The sequence below is a fragment of the Notamacropus eugenii genome, chromosome 1 (assembly GCF_028372415.1).
Source record: "Notamacropus eugenii isolate mMacEug1 chromosome 1, mMacEug1.pri_v2, whole genome shotgun sequence".
Lineage (NCBI taxonomy): Eukaryota > Metazoa > Chordata > Mammalia > Diprotodontia > Macropodidae > Notamacropus > Notamacropus eugenii.
The window spans coordinates 153,281,299-153,305,617 of NC_092872.1; the positions used below are offsets into that span (position 1 = coordinate 153,281,299).

A 24,319-nucleotide genomic window follows, 5' to 3' on the forward strand; every position below is an offset into this window, starting at 1 on the left:
TTGTTAAGGGTTTAAGGACAGATTTTCCTAGCAAATTCTCTGTAGTCAATTTGTCATGTTAATAAGCTTTAGCTTTTTTCTAATGAAAACTTTTAATGGAAAACCATTAATAGTATAATATCCATTTGTATTATTTGAATTTTTGCCTGTTTTCTGTTTCTACATTTTTAGCCAACCTGAAAATGTATGTAAATGTGTTTATATTAGTATATCAAGAAATAGAAGGGGAAGAAATTGCATTTGTACTTTAATACTATAAACCTAGTATATCAGATTTTTTAAATCTTCAATTTTTTTTATAATTTCAGAGTATTTTCTGATGAAATGGACCAAGTGGGGAAATATGATTATTCATGTATAAGAAATGTTTTCCCCCTGAAATAAAATGATTAAATGATAAAAAAATTAAATTATAAAAATCTCCCTTATATAGCACTTTAAGGCTTACAAAAAACTAACTTCCAGAACCCTGAGCATTTATTATAAGAATTTATCTTTTTTCTAATCATCATTCTCATTACCAGGTGAATTTTTTTGTTTTCCTTCTTCCTTTCTTTCTTTTTTTCTTTTTTGCTGCACACAACAAGCAATTTGTGAAATTGTCTACTTAAATATAAAGTGGTTTTGATCTTCATCAGTGGAGATAGGAGTGCCATCAATTAAAATCAGTTTTTCTTTTGAGTAATAGTATTAACCTTTAAAAATTTAATTATAACTCTAGTTATTCTTTAAGTTCTTAGTATAAATTCCTCCTCTTAAATTTAGTAAGTCACTTGTTTCAAAACTTAATGCCTCTAAGTGTGGCTAACTTCCTCTACTTCCTTTCTTCTCATTTTTTTAACACTGCAGTCTAATTTCAGATCTCCTCATTCAGCCAGAACTGCTTCTCCAAAGTCACTGATGATCTCATCATTAGCAGATCTAGTGGTCTTTTCTCAGTCCTCATCTCTCCTGAACGCAGCAGCCTTTGATGCTACTGGTCACTCTCTTCCTCTCTAGGTTTTCAGGACACTTCTCTCTACTGATTCTCATCCTTTCTTTCTGACCACTCCCTTTCAATCACTTTTGCTGGATCTTCATGCAGGTCATTCCCACCAACTGTGGCTGTGCTCTGTACTGGCTGGGCCCTCTTCTCTTTTCCCTCTGTACTATTTCACTTGCATCAATTATCATCTCTGTGCTTATCATTCTCAAATACACAGCTCTGACTTCTCTTCCATCTCCATCTGCTTATCAGACATCTCCACCTGGAGGCCCTGTAAATATGTTCATATGTCCCAAACTGAACTCATCTTTCCCCCCAAACCTTTCCCTCTTCCTGTCTTCCCTGTTACTTTTGAAGGTACCACCCTTCTTCCAGTTGCCCAGACTCACAACCTGGGTGTCATCCTCAACTCTTCACTGTCTCTCACCCTTCATATCTAAAATGTTGCTAAGTCCTGTCAGTTTTACCTTCACAACATCTCATCTATGTACTCTTCTCTCCTCTGACACTGCTGTTACCATAGTATAGGCCTGCATCACCTAACAGCTGGGCTATTGGAGTAACCCATCTCTCATTCACGTTAGTCTACCCTCCAGTCAGTTGTTAAAGTGAGTTTTCTAAAGCATAAGTCACTATCTCATCTCCCTGTTTAATAAATTCCAGCTGACTTCCTAACACCATCTGACCAAATGTCAGATCATCTGTTTGGTATTCCAAACTCTTTATAACTTTCCCCACCTCCTCTTACCTTTCTAGGCTTCTTACACCTGATTATACCTTTCACCGTATCACATACTCTGTGTTCCAGTGACTGATCTGGCTGTTATTCAAGCAAGACCCTCTGTCTCCCCACCCTGGGCATCTTCACTGCATGTCCCCCATGCCTGGAATGCTGTCCATCCTCATCTCAGCTTCTTGACTTCCAAGACATCTTCAAGTCCCAATTAAAATCCCACCTTCTACAGAGAGCCTTTCTTGATCCGCCTTAATTCTAGTGCCTTCTATTTATTGATCATTTCCAATTTATCCTCTTTATAGTTTGTTTGTATAGAGTTGTGTTCATGTCTTCTTAATACACTCTGGGTTCCTTGAGATCAGGGACCATCTTTAACCTCTCTTTGTATTCCCAACACTTGGCACAATGCCTGGCACACAGTAGACACTTATTAAATGTTTATTGTCTGACTGTGCCACAAAGATGGAAGTGCCTACTTCCAAGAAATCTTATCATGAGTGTATGTGTATGCTTGTGATAGCAAGCACAGAAATTACATAATTCTATTGATACCCAGCCATTTAGCAGGGTATTTTCTTTTCACTCACCATTCTGTAGGAATACTTAGCACCTATTTTTTTGTTGGTGTGCACAGATGCAGATTGCAGTACTCCTGTGAGTTAGTTGTTTTGATATAACTGTACTGTGCTGTGTCCAAGCCAATCCAGTAAGCGTTTTAGCTCTACTACAAGCACCTACTTTGTGACAATATCAGTCCCTTTCTTTGAGGAGCTTTCTTTCTGCTAGGGAAGTCCAAGCAACGAAGAAGTAAGTGCATGCATGAAAATGTAAAGAGGGAGTTGTAATACAGGCATATCTTGGAGATTTTGGAACTTTTCCTTTCACTTAAACACAGAGGCCATTGTAGAGTTATTCACTGGCCTGTTTTCAATATTGTTGTCTCAGAGAATAGGGAGGCTCCAGGAGAGGGAGATGGGGGAATAGCTGGTTAGTAGAGCAGTGACAACACACAGCATTTATTGATACGTCTACCATCATATAACTGCCCCAAAACAGTTACAGTAGTAACACCAAAAATCACTGATCATAGAAAGTTTAGGATATTGTGAGAATTACCAGAATGTGACACAGAGACAGCACATGCTTTTGGGAAAATGGTGCCAATTGACTAGACTCAGGATTGCCACAAACCTCCAATTTGTAAAAAAAAAAAAAAAAAGAAAAGAAAAAGACTACCCATTATCTATGAAGTGCGGTAAAACTAGATAGTCCTGAAGTCATGAGGAGGATCAGGCAAGGTTTCCTATAGGAGAGTGGGATATAAGCTGAGCCTTTAGGGAAGCTAGGGATTTTAACAGTTGGAGGTTGAGACAGAATGTATTCCAGGTTAAGGGTAGGGACACCGCATGTAAAGGCATAAAGGAGGGAGATGAAATATAGAATTTGGATAACAGCAAATAGTCCAGTTTGGCTAGAATGTGTAGTATGTAAAAAGGAGCAGCATGGAAATAAGCCTGAAAATATAGGCTGGAGCCAGATTGGGAAGGATTTTTAAATGCCAAACTATAATTCTGCTCTATCTTGGAGGCAATAAGTCACTAAAGATTTCTGAGCAATTGGTTGATGTGGTGAGGCCTGCACTGTAGAAATGTTAATGTGGCGGCTGTGTAGAAAATGGTTGGGAGAAGGGAGAGACAGAAACAAATAATTAGGAAACCATTACAGTAGTCCAGGACAGAGGTGATCTTGTATTGAAAGTCTGGTCTTAGATTGCAGCTTTGTAAAAAGAGACATTATGACAGATTCAAGATTTGTTGCAAAGGGATAATCAATAAAACTTGGTATCTGATTACATAAGGGGAGAGAAGTTTGGTGGAGAGGGATTAGTTGATGATTCAGAGGTTGTGAACCTGGGTGACCCTCAAATGGCACCTCCCCCCAAACTTCTTACTCGCTGCTTCACTCTAAATATGTGTCTCCTCCTCCCCTTCTGCTTTTCCTCTTCTGTTCTGGAACTATGAAGCATGATTGTATCAGCTCTGCTGTTGTTCCTGCATGGGTTATGGCCTGCTACTCGCCCTACTCTCCATCCCTGTGGCTTCATTTACTTCCTGCCACAACTCCCCACGTTGTTTCTAACCATTAGCATGTAAACTCCATGATGGTAGGGACTATTTTTACTTTTGGATTTGTATACTCCAGTGTTCAACACAGTACTAGGCACGTAGTAAGTGCTTAAGAAATTCTTTTTTCATTCAAGTTTGAAGGAGTAGTGATTTTAGGGGATTAAGGTGCAGTCTCTTTTATATGAGATGCCTAAAGAACATTCCGTCACAGGATGCCATGCCATGCAACACTTGGTGATGTAGGACTGGAGATGTCTTAAAAGAGAAATCAGTGCTAGATGTATAGTCTTGGGAGTTACTTTTTAAAGATGGTAATTGATAATTGAATCCTTGGAAGCTGATTCAGTCACCAAGAGAGGATGCAGTAAAAGAAGAGGGCCCAGGTTAGAGCCTTGAGAGATAATGCACAGTTGAGGAGCAGAATGTGGATGGTGACACAGCAAAGAAGATTGAGAAGGAACAGTAAAACAAGTGCCAACAAGAAGCAGCGTCATGCAAAAAAAGCAAGGGAGATGCAGAGAAGTCCAGAAGGCTGAGCACCAAGAAGCAGCCGCTGGACTGAACTGTGAAGGGATTGTGATAGCCCTGGAGAGAGCAGCCTCCAGTGACTTGTGGTAGCAAGAGCTGTTCATTTTTGCTAATATTTGTTAGCATTGTTTCCAAATGGACATTTTCCGATCTTTGTCATTTTCCAGCTACTTGTGAAGACATGAATGAGGCACAGTAGTGAGATTCCTAGTGACTGCTGCCCGTTTCTGATCTGTTGTGTGAGGATACTCATTGCTGCACTGAAAGTGCCCCCCCAAAGATCTCAGTGCTCTCTTCACTACCAGCCTGGATGACCTTTCCTCCTTGGCCCATCTGTTATGTTTGAAACTGTGGATCCCCTTGTCTTCCTGGACGCTTGATCTCCAGGTCTTTGCAACCCCATTCTCTTGGTTCTCCTCCTGCCTCACTGCTCTGCTCACAGCCTTCTTTGCTGGCTCATCATCCATCCCTCACCCCCCAGCTATGGCTGTGCTCCAGGATTCTATTCTGGGCCCTCTCCTTTTCTCGTTCTGTAGCAGGTGTTTTAACTTTCTGTGTCCTGGACCTGTCACAGTCTGATGAAGCTTATGGATGCATCTCTTCTCAGAATGTTTTTAAATGCATATAGGATTGTTGTGGTTCAGTCATTTCAGTCATGTCTGATTCTTCATGACCCCATTTGGAGTTTTCTTGGCAAAGATTCCTTCTCCAGCTCATTTTACAGACGAGGAAACTGAGGCAAGCAAGGTTAAGTGACATGTCCAGGGTCTCATAGGTAAGTAAGGCCCAATTTGAACTTGAGAAGATAAGTCTTCCTGATGTTAAGTCCAGTTTCTATCCATTGCACCAACTAGTTGCATAAAGGATATAGAATCACAAAGGATTATAAAGAAAGCCATTTATATTAAAATACTACAACTGTCAAAATATTTTAAAAATAATTTCACAGACCCTGGTTCAGAACATTTGCTCTACAGTCTGGGTTACTTATACTCCATGTGCTTAACTGTCACCTCTATGCAGATAATTCAGACATCTACATATTTTGCCCCAGTCTCTTCCCCACCTCCATCACCATTTGTCTAGTGAACATTTCGAACTGGATTTTCCACAGGCTTATTGAACTCAACATGTCCAAAATTGAACTCATCTTTCCTTCCAAACTCTCCTTTCTTCTAGACTTCCTTATTTCTAATGAAATCACCACCATCCTTTCAGTCTCCCAGGTTCATAACCTTAGCTTTATTCTGCCCTCTGCCCTCCTCACTCTTCCTCACCATACATACGCATGTGTGTGTTTGTACACATATATATGTATATATATCTGGCCACTTGACAAATTGACAAATATGCCATTTCTGCCTTCACAACATCTCTTGTCTCTGACATTTTCTGTCTACTCAGAAACCTGCCATCTTAATTCATATCTTCATTATCCACCCTCCCAGTCTATTCTATATACACTGTTGCCAAAATAATCTTCCTAAAATGTAGATCCCTTAGCTAACCAATTCAAGTGCATTCCTTTTGCCTCTCGGATAAAATGAAAACCCTTGTGTATTGTTTAAAGCCCTATAATCTATTCTTAATCTCTCTTACTGCACTTACTGGGTATTATTCCCCCTCTAGCCCTCTCTAGTCCAGCCAAACCAATCTTCTCTTGTTCCTCATACAAGATACTTCATCTCCTCTCTCTGTGCCTTTGCATTGTTCATCTTCCATACCTGGATTGCACTCCCTCTTACCTCTTTCTCAGAGAATATATTTCTTCTTTCAAAAAGGGAGTTCAAACGCACTGTGTTCTGCCTGAAATTTTTCCTGATCCCCTAAATGCTAGCTAGTATCCTCCCCACACTACCTTGTATTTCATTACTTTCTTTGTATTTTCATTTACTAACTATTTATATATGTATTTGTTTCACCCATTAGAAAGTAAGCTTACTGCAAGTAGGAATTATTCACTTCTTTGTAGTTACATCCTCAGCCCCTAGCAGAGTGCCTGGCATGTGGTAGGCACTTAAAAATATATATTGATTGTTGATTGACACATGAAATTCTCAGGAAGAATGTAGAAATCCTTGCTAGGACTTATGAAATCCTAGGCAAGATGTTAGAGATATTGATGGTATTTTTTCACAGCTGCTAATTTGTAGGCCGGATTTTAGGAAGGGAGAAGGAAATCTGGCAAGCGAACAGCCGATTAAGAAAATGATGAAAATGAGATTTAGATTTCTCAACCTCAGCTTAAAATGTAGAATGGTCAAGGATTGAACATATACTCTGAAGGATGTATGTTCTAGAAGCTTGCGCCTCTGATTAGGAAGGCTATAAACTGAGAAGGGGGAAAAGGAGAAAACAACCTGCATATAGATACCAAGATAAATAACAGATAGAGTAGCAACCATAACGGAGGAAGCTTAGTTGTAAAAAGATACCCACAAGAGACCAAAGAGGAAGCCAGCAAGTAAACACGTGACCTCAAGTTATCTGTTGATATAAATGTAGACAGAGTCGTTAACAAGATAAATAAGAGCCTAATTCAAGGGGGCAAATTTAACCGTTTAGCTCTCAGTGAGACTTGGAATGATACTTAATCCAAGCTAGCAAGCCCTAAGAAAGTATATTTTCTTCAAAAGAGACATGATGAAAGATAAGATAACATTGTGTATTAAGAAAGTATGTAAGGAACTAGAGTAGCAAAACATGGTGAAGACTCGTGTAAAGGTCAGTGGAGGGAGAAGCAGATGCACTCCTTACGGAGAGAGGTCCTCTGGTCGTTTCTATAGTACTTTACAACAAGCCTGTAATGTGGGTATTTGACACTTCCTGGATCTGGAATCCTCATTACTGTGCTTACTTTCTAACAGTGCAAGAGGTCCTGTGTGATTCTTGTTCATCCTCTCCTATAAATCATTCACAAGTACATACCCTCTAGGCTAGGGTCCCCTCTCTAGATCTCTTGGTATTGCCTGTATTAGCAGGGTAGCATGCTGGCTGGCTGTCAGTTGTGCTGCAGTCTGGCTTCATGACTGACTCCCTCCTCTCCTGGTCATCCCAGTCCATGATGATTACTTCTCATGAACAAGTCTTCATGGATAATTTGTTTCTTTCTGTCCTGCTGTGGACCCACAACTGTAATTCTTTAAAATGGATCAGATGTCATGGAATTAAATTTAATAAAGAGAAATGTGGAGTCCTAACTCGAAATAAAAAAAATGAAAGTACAAAACAGCATTTTACTTGTCCAAGATTTGGCCCTTCTAGCAGATTGCAAACTCAGTATAATTCATAGGTACAAGAGGATGATCAAAAGCAATACATGGAAGTTTGAGAGAGGAAGATGTAGTATTCATCTAAAACTAATAACAGCCTGGCTGAATTGAAAGTGGAACAGGCTCTCTTGTCAACCAGACACATAGTTGGCATGATGGATAAAGTGCTAGGCTTCGAGTCGGAAGCCCTCAGTTTTCTATCTACGTGACCCTGAGTAAATCACTTAACTTCTTAGTCTCAGTTTCTTAATTTGTAAAATGGGTACAACAGCACTTATCTCATAGGATTGTGATTATGTTTTACTCTTGTAAGAAGTCCTAAAGTGAAGGATGTTATAGAAGGATATTCTGGTGTAGGTTAAACAAAATGATCTCTGAGTTTCCTTCCAAATAAGATTACGTGATTCTCTTAAAGACTTAAAGTTGATCATTTAGTAAAAGCTTAAATTTTTAACTTTAAAAAAAACCATCATTTTGCTTTATATTTGTGTAATACTAAGAACTTTTTCAAGGTTCCTTCATATTTTCATTTTATCCTTCAAACAACTTTGTGAGGTAGAAAAATAAATACCTTTCTTTTTTAGTAATAGCCTATATTTATATAACACTTTATTTTTGAAGTACTTTCTTTACAACTAAAAAATTTGGAGACAGTTACATAGAAGGAAGAATAAAATACAAATAGGCTGATTTCTAGCCCAGCGTTCTTTCTACTAGTTATGCTGACTTTGTATTTTTGCATTGCTACAGTGAAAACTCAAGTTATCTGAATTATATAAAAGTAGCGTGGTACAGTGGAAACAGTAATGAACTTGGAATTAAGAGACCAGTTTCAATTCCTGGTTCTGTCATTTACTGGTTTTGTGACCCTGACAAGCCATGTAACCTTATATACTCAGTTGTTTTATGTGTAGAATAAGGATAAAAACCTGAATACTAGGAATGTTCAAGTCAGATCAACAGTACAAGATGTTCCAGATGCTGCCCTAAGTATTGGGATTAAAATTCAAGCAAAAAAAAGAACAATCTCTGCCCTCAAGGAGCTTATATTCTAATGAGGAAAATACCTAAGAAGGGAGCTACGAGTGAAGGAGGGGATGGAAAAGGTACCCGTGTGGTGGCAGAATGGAAAAGCCTGGAGAATCAGAAGTAGAGATTGGATAGAAATGAAGGTGTGAGCATGACCTGGACATTTCTCCAGACTAGAGCTTCAAGGACGAAGGGATCTTCTAGAGTGAGAAGGCTACAGGATCTTGGAGTAGAACCTAGAGCCAACAGCAGACCCAAGAGGAGTATTGTAAGAAAAGTACAATATAATATGAGCTGCTAATGTTAGAGGTCTAGGACTAGGTCCCAACTATTTTAATCTTTGTGTTAGGACCAGTCTTCTAAAACCTATTGACCTAGTTTTGCAGCTGCTTTCTTATCCTATTGTAACAAAAGATGAATTTCCCCTTTATTCACTTTCCTCACTGGTTAGTCTTAGAATCAGGAGACCTGTTTTCCAGCGTTAGTTCCACAACCTACTGTGTGGCAATGAGCAAGTCATTTATTGATAAATTCTTTTAAGTTTCTGCATTTGTAAATAGTGGTAATGGTACTTACACTACCTCCCTCAGAGGGTTTTTATAAGGAAAACACTTTGTAAACTTTCATTAAGGCATTATAGAAAGATCTCTTGTCTCATGAGATCTTTGCTTTCTCTATTATAATTTTACTTCTCCTGTTCAAGCCCAATACTCCTTGTCATTCAACTGTACTTTTAAAGGGAAATGAGGAGACTGAGGAGGTAGTCACTGTTCCAGACTAATTCTTCCAGTGTCAGAACTTGTGCTGGAAGCTGGAATCTCAGAATCTTAGCTTCTTAGAAGGAGCTTTGGAGGCCATGGAATGCAAAACCTATCTAGCCAAGCTTCCCAGCTGCAGTAAACTCAAAAGTAGTCAGGGTCTGCTTTGTTGATTTCCCCCTATATCCTTTACAAATATCTCCTTAGCTATATATGATATAGTGCCAAAAATTCCTCTAGAATTATTCATTATCAATCATTCCAATTTGTTAAATCCTGAATGAAACTTTTCTTTTAAACAACTAATAAATCAGTGTGAATCCGAATTGAAGCAGTATTTCATTTAAATGTTTACTCTGTTGCAGAAGTAGCAGCAGGTAAAGGAAACCACTCTCTTGTATAAAACTATTTCCCTCCTCTCTCCCCTCCCCAACCCTGAAATTTAATTGGTACGGAATGGATGTTGCAAAATATCTACAAAAAAACTGAATTTATTTTCTAGCTCTTCACATGACTCTTCTCAAGTTCTTAAATGCTTTTTCTCATTATTTGACTTTGGGACTCAGATGCTACTTTTGGCAAAAAGAAAAACTCCTACCAATTTCTGGCTCAAACTTGTGGGTTTTATTACTATGGTTAATTGAGAGTTGACTTGAGTAGTGTTTGATTAGGAGACAGTATTCAGTACCTGGTTGAAGACCACATATCTTAAGTACTCATTGCACTAATCATTTGGCTTTTGAGCAGGTAGATGCCAAAGTATAGGTCTTTTTTTGCCTTGCCTAATATCATTAGCTTGGACTAAATTTTCTTTGGCTGTTATCCTATCAGACTGCCAAAGTTTTAAAGAATTGTTAAAATTGTAGCATTAAGAGACAGCAGCAATTAGAGCTAAAATTTTATCTCAGGTTTCTTTTGAAATAATTCAGCTTTAATAATTAAAATTTCAGCCTATGCTATAAACTGCATGAAAATGGAGGCATTTTTTTTTACATCAAATTGTTCTCCAGTGTAATAGTTTTCAGATACAGATATTCTAATTAGAATACTTTAAACTTGTGTCTGAATCTCAGAAGTACTCTCGAGGGAAGGAAACATAGGAGTATAAAAATCATAGTACAGTAATACCTATAATCAGGTGTCATTATCACTTGTTTTGCTGTTGAACATCTATTTTAAATTTTCAGTGTAAATTATATTTATCTATATAAATTAGCAGTTTAATGTGTGACATTGATCTTTATGTTTTTAAATTATTTTAAATGATTAGGTTTTCCTAAAAACTTTAGTCATTATATTTAGTCATTAAGCTTTATTGAGGTAAAACATAACTATTTAGTCTTTATTCTTTGAAGAGATTGGCTCCAAGTTTATGTTTCCTAGAGTCTATTTTTTAAGAAGGATTTATAAAGATTCTGGCTTCATGTTCATTGTCTTTTAGTATGTCCCTCATAGAATGAAAGTTTAAAGGAGGTGAAAGTTGTTGTCTGCCACTTCAGGGAGTCTGCAGCCTCGGTTTGGGGGGAGGGATGGGGGTCACAGAGGCTGTAGTTGCAACATGTGGGTTTCTCTGGGGGGGGGGGGAATGGGGTCTTTGAGATATTTCGGACTGTTGTCAGATACCTGCCAGAGCTCCACACGATGGTGGCTTGTTCCTTTAAGAGGCACAATGAGAGTCTTTGCTAACCCTACAGTTTTGGGGGGATAGGCAGAGAAAGAAGACTAGTAGCATCCTCCTGCTTGTGTCCTTGGTTTGAGAAACGTAACCCCTGCGCTTCTTTAGCTCATGGTGAACGTTCGCCTCAAGAATGCCAACGTAAGCATGATGTCTGTGCATTACATCAGCAGGTACTCATCTCCTTATGGAACGTTCAGGAGCAACTTTCTGGAGATTCCACTGCTGGCTGTAATATTATGTTAACCACAGGCTTTGGATACCAAATATGCAGATTCCTGTTAAAAATAATTATTTACAACTCTTTCTTCATTAGCTTTCTGTTAATATTTCCCACAATCCTCTTGCAGCTGGTCACATTATAACCAGTGCCTTTTATGTATTATGATTTATTCTGAAAGATCTTTAGAGTGGGCTAATATGTAGAGCAGAATTAAAGATTACACCATATTAAAACAATGATCTTTTTTTCAAACTAGATGCAGCAGCTGTTCTACGAGAACTATGAGCAGAACAAGAAAGGTTACATCCGAGATCTGCACAACAGCAAGATCCACCGTGCCATCACCTTGCACCCCAACAAGAACCCCCCTTACCAGTACCGGCTGCACAGCTACATGCTGAGTCGCAAGATAGCCGAGCTGCGCCACCGGACCGTACAGCTCCACAGAGAGATTGTTCTGATGAGCAAGTACAGCAACACAGAGATCCACAAAGAAGATCTCCAGTTGGGAATTCCGCCTTCCTTTATGAGGTTTCAGCCACGCCAGCGTGAGGAGATTTTGGAGTGGGAGTTTCTTACTGGAAAATATCTGTACTCAGCTACTGATGGCCAGCCCCCCAGGAGAGGGATGGACTCTTCCCAGAGAGAAGCTTTGGAAGACATTGTTATGCAAGTCATGGAAATGATCAACGCTAATGCTAAGACTAGGGGACGAATTATTGATTTTAAGGAAATACAATATGGTTATCGTAGAGTCAATCCTATGTATGGAGCTGAATACATTCTCGACCTTCTGCTCCTGTACAAAAAACATAAAGGGAAAAAAATGACTGTTCCTGTAAGAAGGCATGCCTACTTACAGCAGACCTTTAGCAAGATCCAGTTTATGGAGCATGAAGAAATGGATGCCAAAGAATTGGCCAACAAAATTAACCAGGAATCTGGATCCTTATCTTTTCTCTCAAATTCCCTGAAGATGTTTGTTCCTTTTCAGCTTCCTGGATCAAAAAATGAGAACAAAGAACCCAAAGATACAAAGATAAATATCTTGATTCCTCTGTCTGGACGATTTGACATGTTTGTGAGATTTATGGGGAATTTTGAAAAGACATGTCTCATTCCAAATCAAAGCGTCAAGCTCGTTGTCCTGCTTTTCAATTCTGACTCTAACCCTGACAAAGCCAAGCAAGTAGAATTGATGAGAGAGTATCGTGTTAAATATCCTAAAGCTGATATGCAGATTTTGCCAGTTTCCGGAGAATTCTCAAGAGCTCTGGCTCTTGAAGTTGGATCTTCACAGTTTAATAATGAATCTTTGCTGTTCTTCTGTGACGTTGACCTGGTGTTTACTACAGAATTCCTACAGCGATGTCGAGCAAATACGATTTTGGGCCAACAAATATATTTTCCAATCATCTTCAGCCAGTATGATCCAAAGATTGTGTATAGTGGGACAGTTCCCAGTGACAACCATTTTGCCTTCACTCAAAAAACTGGCTTCTGGAGAAACTATGGGTTTGGCATCACTTGTATTTATAAGGGAGATCTTGTTAGAGTGGGTGGCTTTGATGTTTCTATTCAAGGTTGGGGGCTTGAGGATGTGGACCTTTTCAACAAAGTGGTTCAAGCTGGTTTGAAGACTTTTAGAAGCCAAGAAGTTGGAGTGGTCCATGTTCACCATCCTGTCTTTTGTGATCCTAACCTTGATCCCAAACAGTACAAAATGTGCTTAGGGTCCAAAGCATCAACTTATGGATCTACACAGCAGTTGGCTGAATTATGGCTAGAAAAAAATGACCCAAATTATGGGAAAAGCAGCAATAATAACGGCTCAGTGAGGACAGCCTAATGTCCAGCTCTGCTGGAGAAGACTCATTTTTTAATTATCTAATTTATTTTTCAAAATTTTAATATGATAGGTCATTTTTGAAGTCCACACAAGGATATATTTTAGAAGTGATTTTCTTACAAAGAACTCCTTAGAGACTGAGCTTTTTGAACAAAAATGTGATCAATATTTGCCTTTGAACACATCTTGTTGAACATTATGTAGCAATCCTGCATAATTTTGACTTGAAATAGAACTATGATGAACAAAAAAAATCTTTTTTTTTAACCTTTTCATTCCAGACTTCTTTGCTATGGTTCTATAGTAGAGAACATGAACATTAATGCAAAGTATTATTGTAACAAAACACTGTACCTTTGGTAAATGTTCTGTTGTGACTGTTAACATTGCACAGATTCTACCTTTTTTCTTTTTTTCGAAAAGATTATTTTTTAAGAAAAGCCATTACATGTTCAAGTTTATAAAATAAGGAAGTATGACAGTAGTTGTGTCATTATCTTCAAAATTATTTTCAAAGGTTATTTCACCCAAATTATAATTTTGTTGTGATCATGTAACTTTGGGGGAAGGGAAAGGGGGAAAAGCACAATATGTTATGTGGTTATTCATAGCAATTTGTTTGGCATTAAGTCCTAAATGGATTTGAATCATATTCCAAGGGGAATTTAGTATTTCTCCTTTCCTGGTCCTTTACTTTAAAGCTGAAAGGCAATATGTTAATATTTAGTCTGGCAAAGCAGAGTTATTGTTGCAAATCTAAAGTATATAAGTAAACTTTAAAGAAATTCCCTCCCTAATGAGGACATTGGGGGAAAATATACAGTGTTCTGTATTTCTAACTGCATTCACTTTATCCCATTTGTGTTACGTTGAAGATGATTATTTCATTCTTTGAAAACTGCTTTATTTTTCTGTATCTGATATACCTTTTAATTTATTTAATAACCATGGCATAGATTCCTGTCCTATTTTTGAATGCCTGTTAGTTATTAATATTTGTGTGTATTAGGAATTTTTTTTAAAAATCACTGTTAGTGTATGTCTTCTTTGCAGTAAACTGATCTCCAAAGAGTTCTTTTTGAAAAGTTTTTTTTCCTTCCCACCTATAATTTGTAGTCTTTCCATTTTACAAATTAAGTGATTTTGGACATTTTTGGTGCTCATGCATTAAAGGAAAACAAGTCAAATGGATCTGTATGTGATTGCATCAGAAAATTTAAATTTGTTTTAAAATTACAGGTTGAATGTGCCTTAATGAAAGGAAATCTTTTTTCATTTCGAGTTCAGACTGATAGAGTTGCCATTTTAATACATCATTAGAAATCTACCTACCTATGTGTAAATAGCTGGTTGCTCAGATGGAAAAATAAACCAGTCAATGATATTTTTTCATTTTACTTTTCAGCACCATTTAGTCTCATTATTCCTAGTTTAAATGAAGAATGTTATATTTGGAGAGGAGGAGGAGGGGTAGTATACGTAAAGACTGACCAGTGATAACATGGTTCTTTGAGCTACAGTTTTTCTGTGAAACTAATTTATAAGTACTTATCCATGCATTTATTCATGGAATGAACTCTCCCTTTGTCTCTTCCCCATGCTATCTAGTGAACTGTGTTCTTGAGAGTCTTAGGATAGAACTATAGGATAAAGTACATATTGTTGGCATATATAATCCACTAATAAAATAACATACACAGTGAGACTTTTGGTGCCAGGGCTCAGTAAACTTTTGTGGTGGAGTATTAAACCCCCAGAATAGGTATTTATAACGTAATCACTGTCAAGTCCCAAGATAATGATAATGTACTTTCAATAGGAATTGCTGTAATTCAATAAAATGACAGTCTTTTTTATGGCAAATTTTAGCCTTTCCAGGGGAAAGAACAGATTAAAAAAGCCCTTAACAAACAAACAAATCCTGCTTTATTGTTACTCATTCTGACAAAGTAGTTTAATTCCTGTCTTCCCTTCCTCTCTTCCCTTCCTCTTCGTAATAAATTGTGGAACTTCAAGGAAATGAGATTTTTTTTTGATAGGGTAACTATATTATTTCTTCTTAAAATTGATTAAAAATTTGCAGTGTTAAATTTTGCCAATCCAGGTAAGGATTGAGTCACGTTCACCTTGATAACTTGTGTTTGAAGTTGCTAAAAATTTAGTCTTCCATAAGTGAAAATTACAAGACAAAATTATTCTCATATAATCTGAGTTAAAGTTTGCTTCTCTTGCACACGTGGTTCTAAAGTTGGAACTTTATCATCAATTGCAGAACCAGTTAATTTGGGGAAGATATACCTGAGTCTTGTTCTCTGTGACCTCTAGAAGTTGTTTCCTCCCAAAATGGTATGAAGCTCAATTTGAAACAGGACACTAACTCCTCTGCAGGCTACATATTGACTTAGGAAACCACATAATAACATTATCTTCTATTGTATTTTCATTTATTTTGTTAAATATTTCCCAATTACATTTCTTAATCTGGTTCAGCAACTGGTGGATGGTGTGTTTGACATTTCTGATCCAAAACATAAATGGTTTCCGGGCATCAAGGTACCACTTAAGGACTCGCTATTGTTCTTATCAAATGTTATCCTCAGCCAATATAAGAATAAGTGCTTTCTAATTTCACTGCCTCTCAAGATAGATTAGAATCCTTACAGAGGCCTCTCAGCAGGACCTGAGGCTTCCTAAAACTCCATAGCAGTAGTTAATCTCAGGCATCATGGTTTTTCTCTTTTCCAGTCTTAACCACAGTTCACCAACATCTGTGCCACAGGGTAGCCTAGGAGGCCCTTGCTTAGCACATCAGCCACAAACCACTTCTCAGGTAGCTATCATAGTGGGCTTCTTGTCAATCTTCAACTCTGCAAATCTAATTGTAGAGGGCTACTAGGAGGACTTGTCAGAGTTTCAGGTCACAGGCTGTTTCCTGTCACTTTCCCCTGTATCCCGACCAGCCCCTGTTATAAGTAATCCTTTTAGAGAATGTTAAGCAATGATTTCTTTGAAGTGGTTTATGTGACGTTCTGTCTGGAATTGGGCATGGAATATATTTCCCAAGTGGTGTAGTGACAATGTCCGATACTTCCTTAAGAATAAGAAGATTATGACATTAAGCTCTGGTCCCTTCCCCTCTGTTCTTTAAAGTTTCCTCATCTGTTAAATGAGAGAATTAGATTTGATAACTAATCTTTCCAAGTCTTATGCGCCTGTGTTCCTATGGCTATGTGGTAGGATGTATAGTAGTGCCATTACTGCAGAATAAAAAATGGAATCATATACTTTGTAGTAAGTCAATTCCAGGCAGACATTAGTAATCTATTATTTCCTGTGTTTTCAAGTATTTGAGTTTTTTCTCTTTTGAACAGAGCCAACATCAGCACTTAAACTCAGATCAAGACTTAGTCACCCTAAATCTTAGATGTCTAAATGTCATTGAGGATGTCTGGTTATCCTCCCATCTAATTATGAAAGCAGACAGTGGGCCTGTGGAAAATGTGTTCCTTTACCTTAGTATTTTAGAGTACAGTAACTGAAAAAACAGTCAATGGCCAGGAGAAAAGATAATGAAACATACCTCTCTCCAGATCTGTGCCTTAGGAAACAGCTTTTGAAGTGGCTTATAAGGAATATAGAGATGGGAAAAGGAGAGAAGAGGAAAAATCGCTAATGTGCCTTGGGGCAGTATGAAACTTAAAACTAAGAAAAAATTTTAGATTGAAATAATACAAATCTTTTCTTTCCCTGGATTAATCCTATGTCTCATTTATCAACCAAACTGCCAAATTCTTTTCAAATATGTAAGCAAAGTCTGTTTTAAGCCTCCTTCCTGCCCAGCCTTCTTAATCACATCTCAACCAAACCTTCCAGTCCACATGGCCAAGACAGGACAATAATGCACAGAAAAATGCTATTTCTCTCTGAATCGGAAGTAGGGATATTTATAGTATGGTATTTTCATCATAAGTAGGATGTGTCTATATCCCTAATTTGATTGTGGTATTTATCTGACCTCACTTTTCCTTTTTTTTTCTCATGTTACTATACACATTCACATATATGATGTGTGATGCACATCAGTTCTCCCCGTAATCTTGCATTGTTGAAGAAATTATACAGACATATTGGTCTTTTTCCTCTATGCAGCCAACCCTTTTTCAGTCCCTTGAATATGATGTGCATGTCCAGTAAAGCAAATAAGGATGTTTTTGAGGACCAAACTGATGTTTCCAAACTTATCCCTGAAGTTTGGATCCCATCACTTACGAAACAAGGATTCCATCCACAAGAGAAATTGGAGGAACAAAGCCCCGAATCTTATGGTACTGCCTGTTCACAAGGCTGATTGCTAGTAACTAGGTATCATGATGTTGAGAATTTATGCAGATTAAGAACTACTAATAAGATGCCCTTTTACACTTTTTTTTTGGCCAAAATGGAAATGTAATGCATTCTCTTAACTGTATTATAGTCCTGGGGAACTAAACTATGTTACTGTTATAAATTGATAACTGGCACCACAGATTGGTAAAGTAGGTTATGTGCTAAAATTCTCAAAGTCACTTTATGTGATGACACAAAGTGGATTGTATTTTCTTTGCTTCAAGAAATTACCTGCTTTGCTTCCCTCAGTTTTTAGTGCCCACAAAAAAAGCTTCCTTTTTGCTGGAGTTAAAAATGTTGCTTAAACAAAATCTACTTAGTCTGAAATATTTTTATATTGACGTAACCTCACATGGCTATGTAGTAAATTAGATTAAATCTATTAAATCATTTTGCATGACTAGCAGTAGAAAAGTGCTTCACTCTGTTAATGGCTTAATTTTTTGAAAAGATTGTTTGATATTTGTTGGGGGTAAGGGTGGGTGGGATTTTTCATTATCTGTATGATAAATGAAAGTACACATTCAAAGCAAATTAGAGGTTTGCATGTGATTAATGCAATAAAACAATATAAACATGTTATTTGGTATTGAAGATATTACATTAAATTGAAAGCTAATTATTGCAATTGTCAGGTTCATCATTTCCTAACTTAATTCCCATAAATTTGGTTTTAACATTTTAGCTATTCCTCCTTTAAAATGGTGTGTTAATATCGCCCCCTTTTTTGTTCCAAACCTGTGATTTTATCTGTATAGATACTCCCCACCCCACAACAGATGGCCAGTTCTTTGTAACTTAAATGTTAAGAGAGTTGCCTGGAAGCCCTGAAAGGATGTGACCTCCCATGGTCACACACTGTCTCAAAAACAGTACCCAGATCTTACTCTAAAATCTGTCTTCCTTAGTTCACTATTTCACGATGCCTCTCACACACCATTTGTTATTCCTAACCAATTTAAAGTAAATGTGAGAGAAAGTTGAACATATTTAGTACTAAAAAGTTGTCAAACTGTGGAATCTGAAATGGAATTAATTTTTCTTGGTTTCTTTTGTCTGGTAAGTAGTTGGCCATCAAAAATTTAAATCTGGCTCATTTGTGGATGGTTCTTAGCAAATTAATCTTGGGTGCTGAGACTGGTTGTATATTGTAAACTGAACTGCTACTTCATACATACATACTTCATACTTTTACTTGGGGAAAAATAATTTTTAGCTAAATCTAGAGTGATTCCAAAATTCATGAACTCTGAACCATGATTGGATCCTTCTTGGTTGATAATTTATTTCTTGGTGACAAGAGTACACTTCTTAAGGCAAAACCAAAAGCTCATTAAAAAATCTCAATGATGCCCTGAAATGCCTGTAACATGTCAGTCTAGAGCTAGGAATTAACCACTTCTGTCAGTTCATGTAAGAGTAAACACATTAGTGTTTTGAGGGCAACACAGAGCCTTTATCCTGAATCCCAAAATTAATGGTGAGGTGGAGAGAATTTGAAATTTGGTAATTTCTGTTGTCAGGTTGAATCTTCTGCTATTTAACTTGATTGCACATGACGATACATATTTATTCCCAAGTATTTCAGTGATACATTTTCTGTTCCACAGACAACTTAGGTAAATTCCTTCAAGTAAAAAAGATGAGAATCCATGCAGAGAATTTTAATTAGCTCTACATCAGATCTTTAAAAAGGCAACTATGCAAATTGACTCACTTAGCCCAACATTTCAGTCGGTATATAAAGCAAGAGAAAAGCAAACACTGATAACCCAGTGGATAAAAAACAAGTTTCAGGCAGATGAAGATTAGGCCCATATACTTCTGTGTTCCTACTCTGGAAGCCCTTAGTCCTGTGGAGAACCACAGAGAAAGAGTTGGAAGAGACTTCTGAAGCCAACTTGAGTTAGAAGTCATGGAATTACAAAAATGTTAAATCAACATGAAAGGATTGCCATTTTGGAGGTCGGAAAATGCTAAAAAAAGCAACCCTGAATGAGATGTGGAAGTGGACGGAGGACGAGACACATTATAAAGAGAAGAATTCCATCTTCAGTAATGTCAAAAGTGATTTGGATTCTCAGCATATGTGTGCGTATGTATGAAAATGAATACAGGTGTTCCTTTAGGTATGTATATTGTCCTTTTAAGAAGTGACGGGACATTCTCAGGTGATAATTATCTTTTGTTTGGTTCTTTTTCGGTTATGTCTGACTCTGTGATCACGTATAAAGTTTTCTTGGCAAAGATACTGGAGTGGTTTGCCATTTCCTTCTCCAGCTCATTTGATAGATGATGAAACAGAAGCAAACAGGGTTAAATGACTTGCCCAGGGTCACACAGCTAGTAAGAGTCTTAGGTCAAATTTGAACTCAAAGATCAGTCTTCCTCACTCAGGCCCAGCGCTCCATCCATGGCACTACCTAGATGTATTTTAAGATTGATTGTGCTTTCTGAACAGTTTGCAAGGATAATACTGAATTTTGAAATAGTGATATTTGTCTGCCACTATTTGTTTAAAACTTAAAGCATTAGGAAATGCGTAAATGCTAATCAGCCATAGAGAAGTTGAATGCCCTCCTTCAGTAATCTTGTATGTCAACTGTGTATTCTAATTAGAATCACAACTGAGCTCTGCCCAGTCTGCTCAGTAACAGTAATTTATTAATATTGATCTGTTCACTATTCTCATTTGACCATGATTTTCCATGACAACTAACCCCATTCTGCCACAGGGAAGGAAAATATGACCACTTGTGTTGTGAGATGGATTTACCTGTTTAATAATAGAATAGATATTTCTTCAGAGAGAGGATTTCTGGCCAGCCAATAGGGTATTATTTGGGGAATTATTTTATCACATTCTTACCTCTCCTTCAAGGATTCAAGAGCATCCCTTTAGATCTATGCATGCTGCCAGAGAAGACAATGACAAAGAGGGTGAGGATAGAGAAGGAGATACATGTGGTTTATGTTCTTATTAGGATCTCTGTTAGGCAGTGGATTCAACAAGAAATCAGATTATTTCCAAATCACAGACAAATGTTTTCCTAGTGGTTAAGATATTGAAACTTGGGCACTTCTTACTGGATGTGGTCTTAATTTTCTTCCTCTTTATACTGAAGGGAGAAACCAAGTTGAGAAAATTTCATAGTTAAATGGGTATTAACATGACCAATTTTATTATGTTATAATGAAAAGTGTAATGTTCATTTTACCATGACAACATTTTGAAGACAAAATTTGTTGCTAAATAAAAGCAATCCTAAGAAGAGAGAGAGATAAATGTAGATATGATAGTGCCACAGAAAATGACAAATTTCTGTTGCCCGGTTGTTTGGAATCAGGAATTCAACAAACTTTGCCATTAGAAAAAATTAAGATGGATAAATATATAAGAAAATTTCACTTTTGATAACCAATAGTGAGAGATTTCTATCATGAGTCACAGGCTGTCCTATTTTAAAAATAGATTGCAAGGGGAGGGTCTTTTTCTGTGCAAAAGGTGATGTCATCTGGGCAAAAAAAAAAAAAAAAAGAAAAGGATTCTTTCCATAAGGCTTATGTAAAAGCTGCTTTTCGCAATGCAACATACTCGGGACCATATTAAATTTACATTTAGTCAGCTCTACTTGATAGCCTCTGTCTTGCAGACAAAGCTTTTTTATGTGTTTAATAATGAGGGAAAATTAGCATTCTGTGGTGCTACCTCTGCAGAGAAGCAAGAGGAACCTCTACTGAGCACAAAATGGTAGTCACCCTATACATCCTGATTCTCACCTAGAATTGAGCTCTTCATGCAGTACGTTTCCACAGACGCGTGGATCTGCAGTAATGTTTAACTGTTTCTTAAGCAGATGAATGTTTGTGTCATTAAATTCTGATTTTCAAGTGAAAAGCTATAATTTGCAATAAATACTGTAGTAAGCTCATTTCTCTAAGAAATGGGTATGCAGGGAACCCCCAATGCAGCTTACTTTCCATCACCACCAACCTTAGAAATCCTGCTCATCCTTTAAAACCCAGTCCAAAAGGCACTTTTTTATTAAACTTTTCCTGATCCCCCTAATTAGTAATAATTCTCTCTCTGATCCTACACAATATTTTGTCTGCATTTTTCTCACCTAATATAGAGATATTCGTGTATTACGTGTATCATCAAATCTTTGAATATGTTAACATTGTCCCCCTACAAGACTGTAAACTCCATGAGGGTAATCACCATGTTTTTATTAAAGTGGTGTCTTCCTCAAAGTCTCTAGCATAGTATTTTGCACATATACTTCAATATTTTAGTAGATCTGTGATCTCATCAGTGAGGACACTGTTTCATAGCACAGATCACAACTTTTCCATGTGTTTTTCCTTCCATATGATTCTTATGTATGTTCTCCCATAAATACTCCCCAGAGAAGAAGCTGTCCAGTGAACTGGGAGGTTTTTTCTAGGTCTTTTTGAATTTGTTGAGTTTCAATGCAATACCCAAATTTCTAACCTGTTATCCATCAATTTAGTTATAAGTGGTCCCTCTCCTTTCCTAATCATGTATCTCCTCCGTAATACCTTAGGTGCTATTTATTGTATGCAAGTAATCATTGGTAATATTTCCCACCATATATCTCTCTTCATTGCATTTGGGAACACCTGTAATTTTTATGTTTTTATGGCTGATGTTCTGTAATTCTGGCATAACTGGAAAATAGTGCTAAAAAGATAGGATTTTTGTTCTCAGAGGTAGGCAGTTCAGTTCTCTGAGCAATCTAGGTCACTTTTCCTGCTGATTAGCTCTAGGACCAATTCATTATCCTTCTACAGTGATTACCCAAAATAAATTTACTAGCAGACTTAACTGAATGGATTTACCATGCAGCCATATTATGTAGTCTAGTCAGTGCTGATATATTTAGTAGAATTCCCCCCCCCACCCCCCACATGACTGGTTTTACTGATCTCATTTGAGCAGTCAGAAATTTAATTGAGGAGGTCCTGTAATACTCTAGGGTCTGATACAGTCATCACAATATTATTAGCAAACATCTAGAAGATATCTGTGGAAAGGCCACTTCCTTTTGATTCCACAAGGCAATTCCCATAACAGGCAAAAACACCTTTAGTCTACCAACATACATTGCCCTGTTTTATGTCTTATAACATTGACAGAGGGTTATAAAGTGAAGCTGTCTTGATAATTTCATTAATTAAGGAAGGTTGTGTAGTCTTACCTAAAGATATACAAACCCTTCATATTAAGAACCTTTAAGACTGCATTGTGCTCTACCAAATCAAATAAAATGCCATTTAACCATCAACTGTCAATAAATGCATTAGGATCTTTTATCCTCTGCACTTTGGGATCAATTGTGTGAGCGCAAACATAGAGTCCAATACAGAAAATCATTTTGCAAAAGTTTGCCTCTCCTCAAAGACAGAGTGTCTTTAATGCGTTTGAGATCATTCTAATAAAGATTTTATAGAGATCAAAATTTTGGCATGTGAGTTGGTAGTTAATGCTAGCTCCTCCATTCACTTTTTTAAAAGGGTGTTCATGGTCATCTGTGACTTTTTTCTAATGGTTTAGTATCAACCCCTTTTTCAAATATCTTGAAAATCGGGTCTTGAGTGCTTTTTAAATTCTTGCTTCCTGTGTTAGTTTCAAAGCTGTCCTGCTTGTCAGTGTCTCCTTCTGAACCTGCAGCAGTTCTCTTCTGTGGTTTTTAAATACAGCAATGACATTGCTTTCTTCTCTTCCTCCCTTCCTTGTCTTCCTTTCTCTTTCCTTGGAGCTAGTCATCTTCTCCTTCCCAATCTCACTCTCCCAATTAAAATACACAACCTCCTTTGTAACAAATAGTCATAATAAAGCAAAACAAAAGAAATCCACACGTTGTCCATGTCCAAAAATGCACATCTGAGTCAGTCACTGTAGTGTCCCACTTTTCTGAAAGATGGTTGGCAACATGCTTCCTCATCAGTCCTCTGAAGTAGTGATAGCCTCATCTTCCAGTTGATGAAATTTGAGGAGCAGGGTAATTAAGTGATTTGTAGAAAATAGCACATCTGGGAACTGAACCCAGAGCCCATGACTCTGAATTTATTGCTTTTTAAGACGTGATTCTCAGATTATAGATACAGAACTGAGAGGAACGTTAATACAACCTCATCTTTTCAGAGATCAAGCAACTGAGGCCCAAGGAGGCTGATTGACATGCCCAAGGTCACACAGGAAGCAAGTGGCAAGGGAGGGACTGAGATTATTTTATGTATCTTTAAAATGAGACGGTTAAACTCATTATTTTCTGAAGTCTCTTTAAGCTGTAGTTATACAAGCCTTTATTTGTATGTCTTCATGATTTTGCCTGAGTTTGGACATGTCACGAATGGAAAGCATCTGGTCTTCTATAGATTCCTACGTGGCTAATGCAAAATATTATTGTTCAGGCAGTGTATCCCAAAAGTAGAACAGGATAATAGTAGCTGGCATTTATAGAACACTTTAAGATTTGCAAAGTAATTTACAAATATTACTCCATTTGATTTCCATCCCTCGACAACCCTGTCAGACAAATACTATTATCCTTATTTTACAGATGAGGAAATTGAGGCCAGTAGAGGTAAAGTGACTTGTCAAGGGTCACCCAGCTAGTATCAGAGACAGGATTTGAACTCAGGTCTTCCTTACTTCAGATTCATCATACTCCACTTTGATTATGTTGTACATTTTACATAAATATGTATTTTATATCATCCCAAGA

The 24,319-nt window shown here is 37.3% G+C and overlaps 1 protein-coding gene across 1 annotated transcript in view; it reads left to right on the forward strand.

The window, feature by feature from the left end:
* Nucleotides 1-14,578, forward strand: part of CHSY1 (chondroitin sulfate synthase 1) — an 85,688-nt gene extending 71,110 nt beyond the window's left edge. Inside the window, exon 3 of the mRNA XM_072616910.1 lies at nucleotides 11,589-14,578. Coding sequence (XP_072473011.1) covers nucleotides 11,589-13,181 — 1,593 coding nt within the window. The 3' untranslated portion in view covers nucleotides 13,182-14,578. The remainder of the gene's footprint in view (nucleotides 1-11,588) is intronic.
* Nucleotides 14,579-24,319: the final 9,741 nt, after the last annotated feature.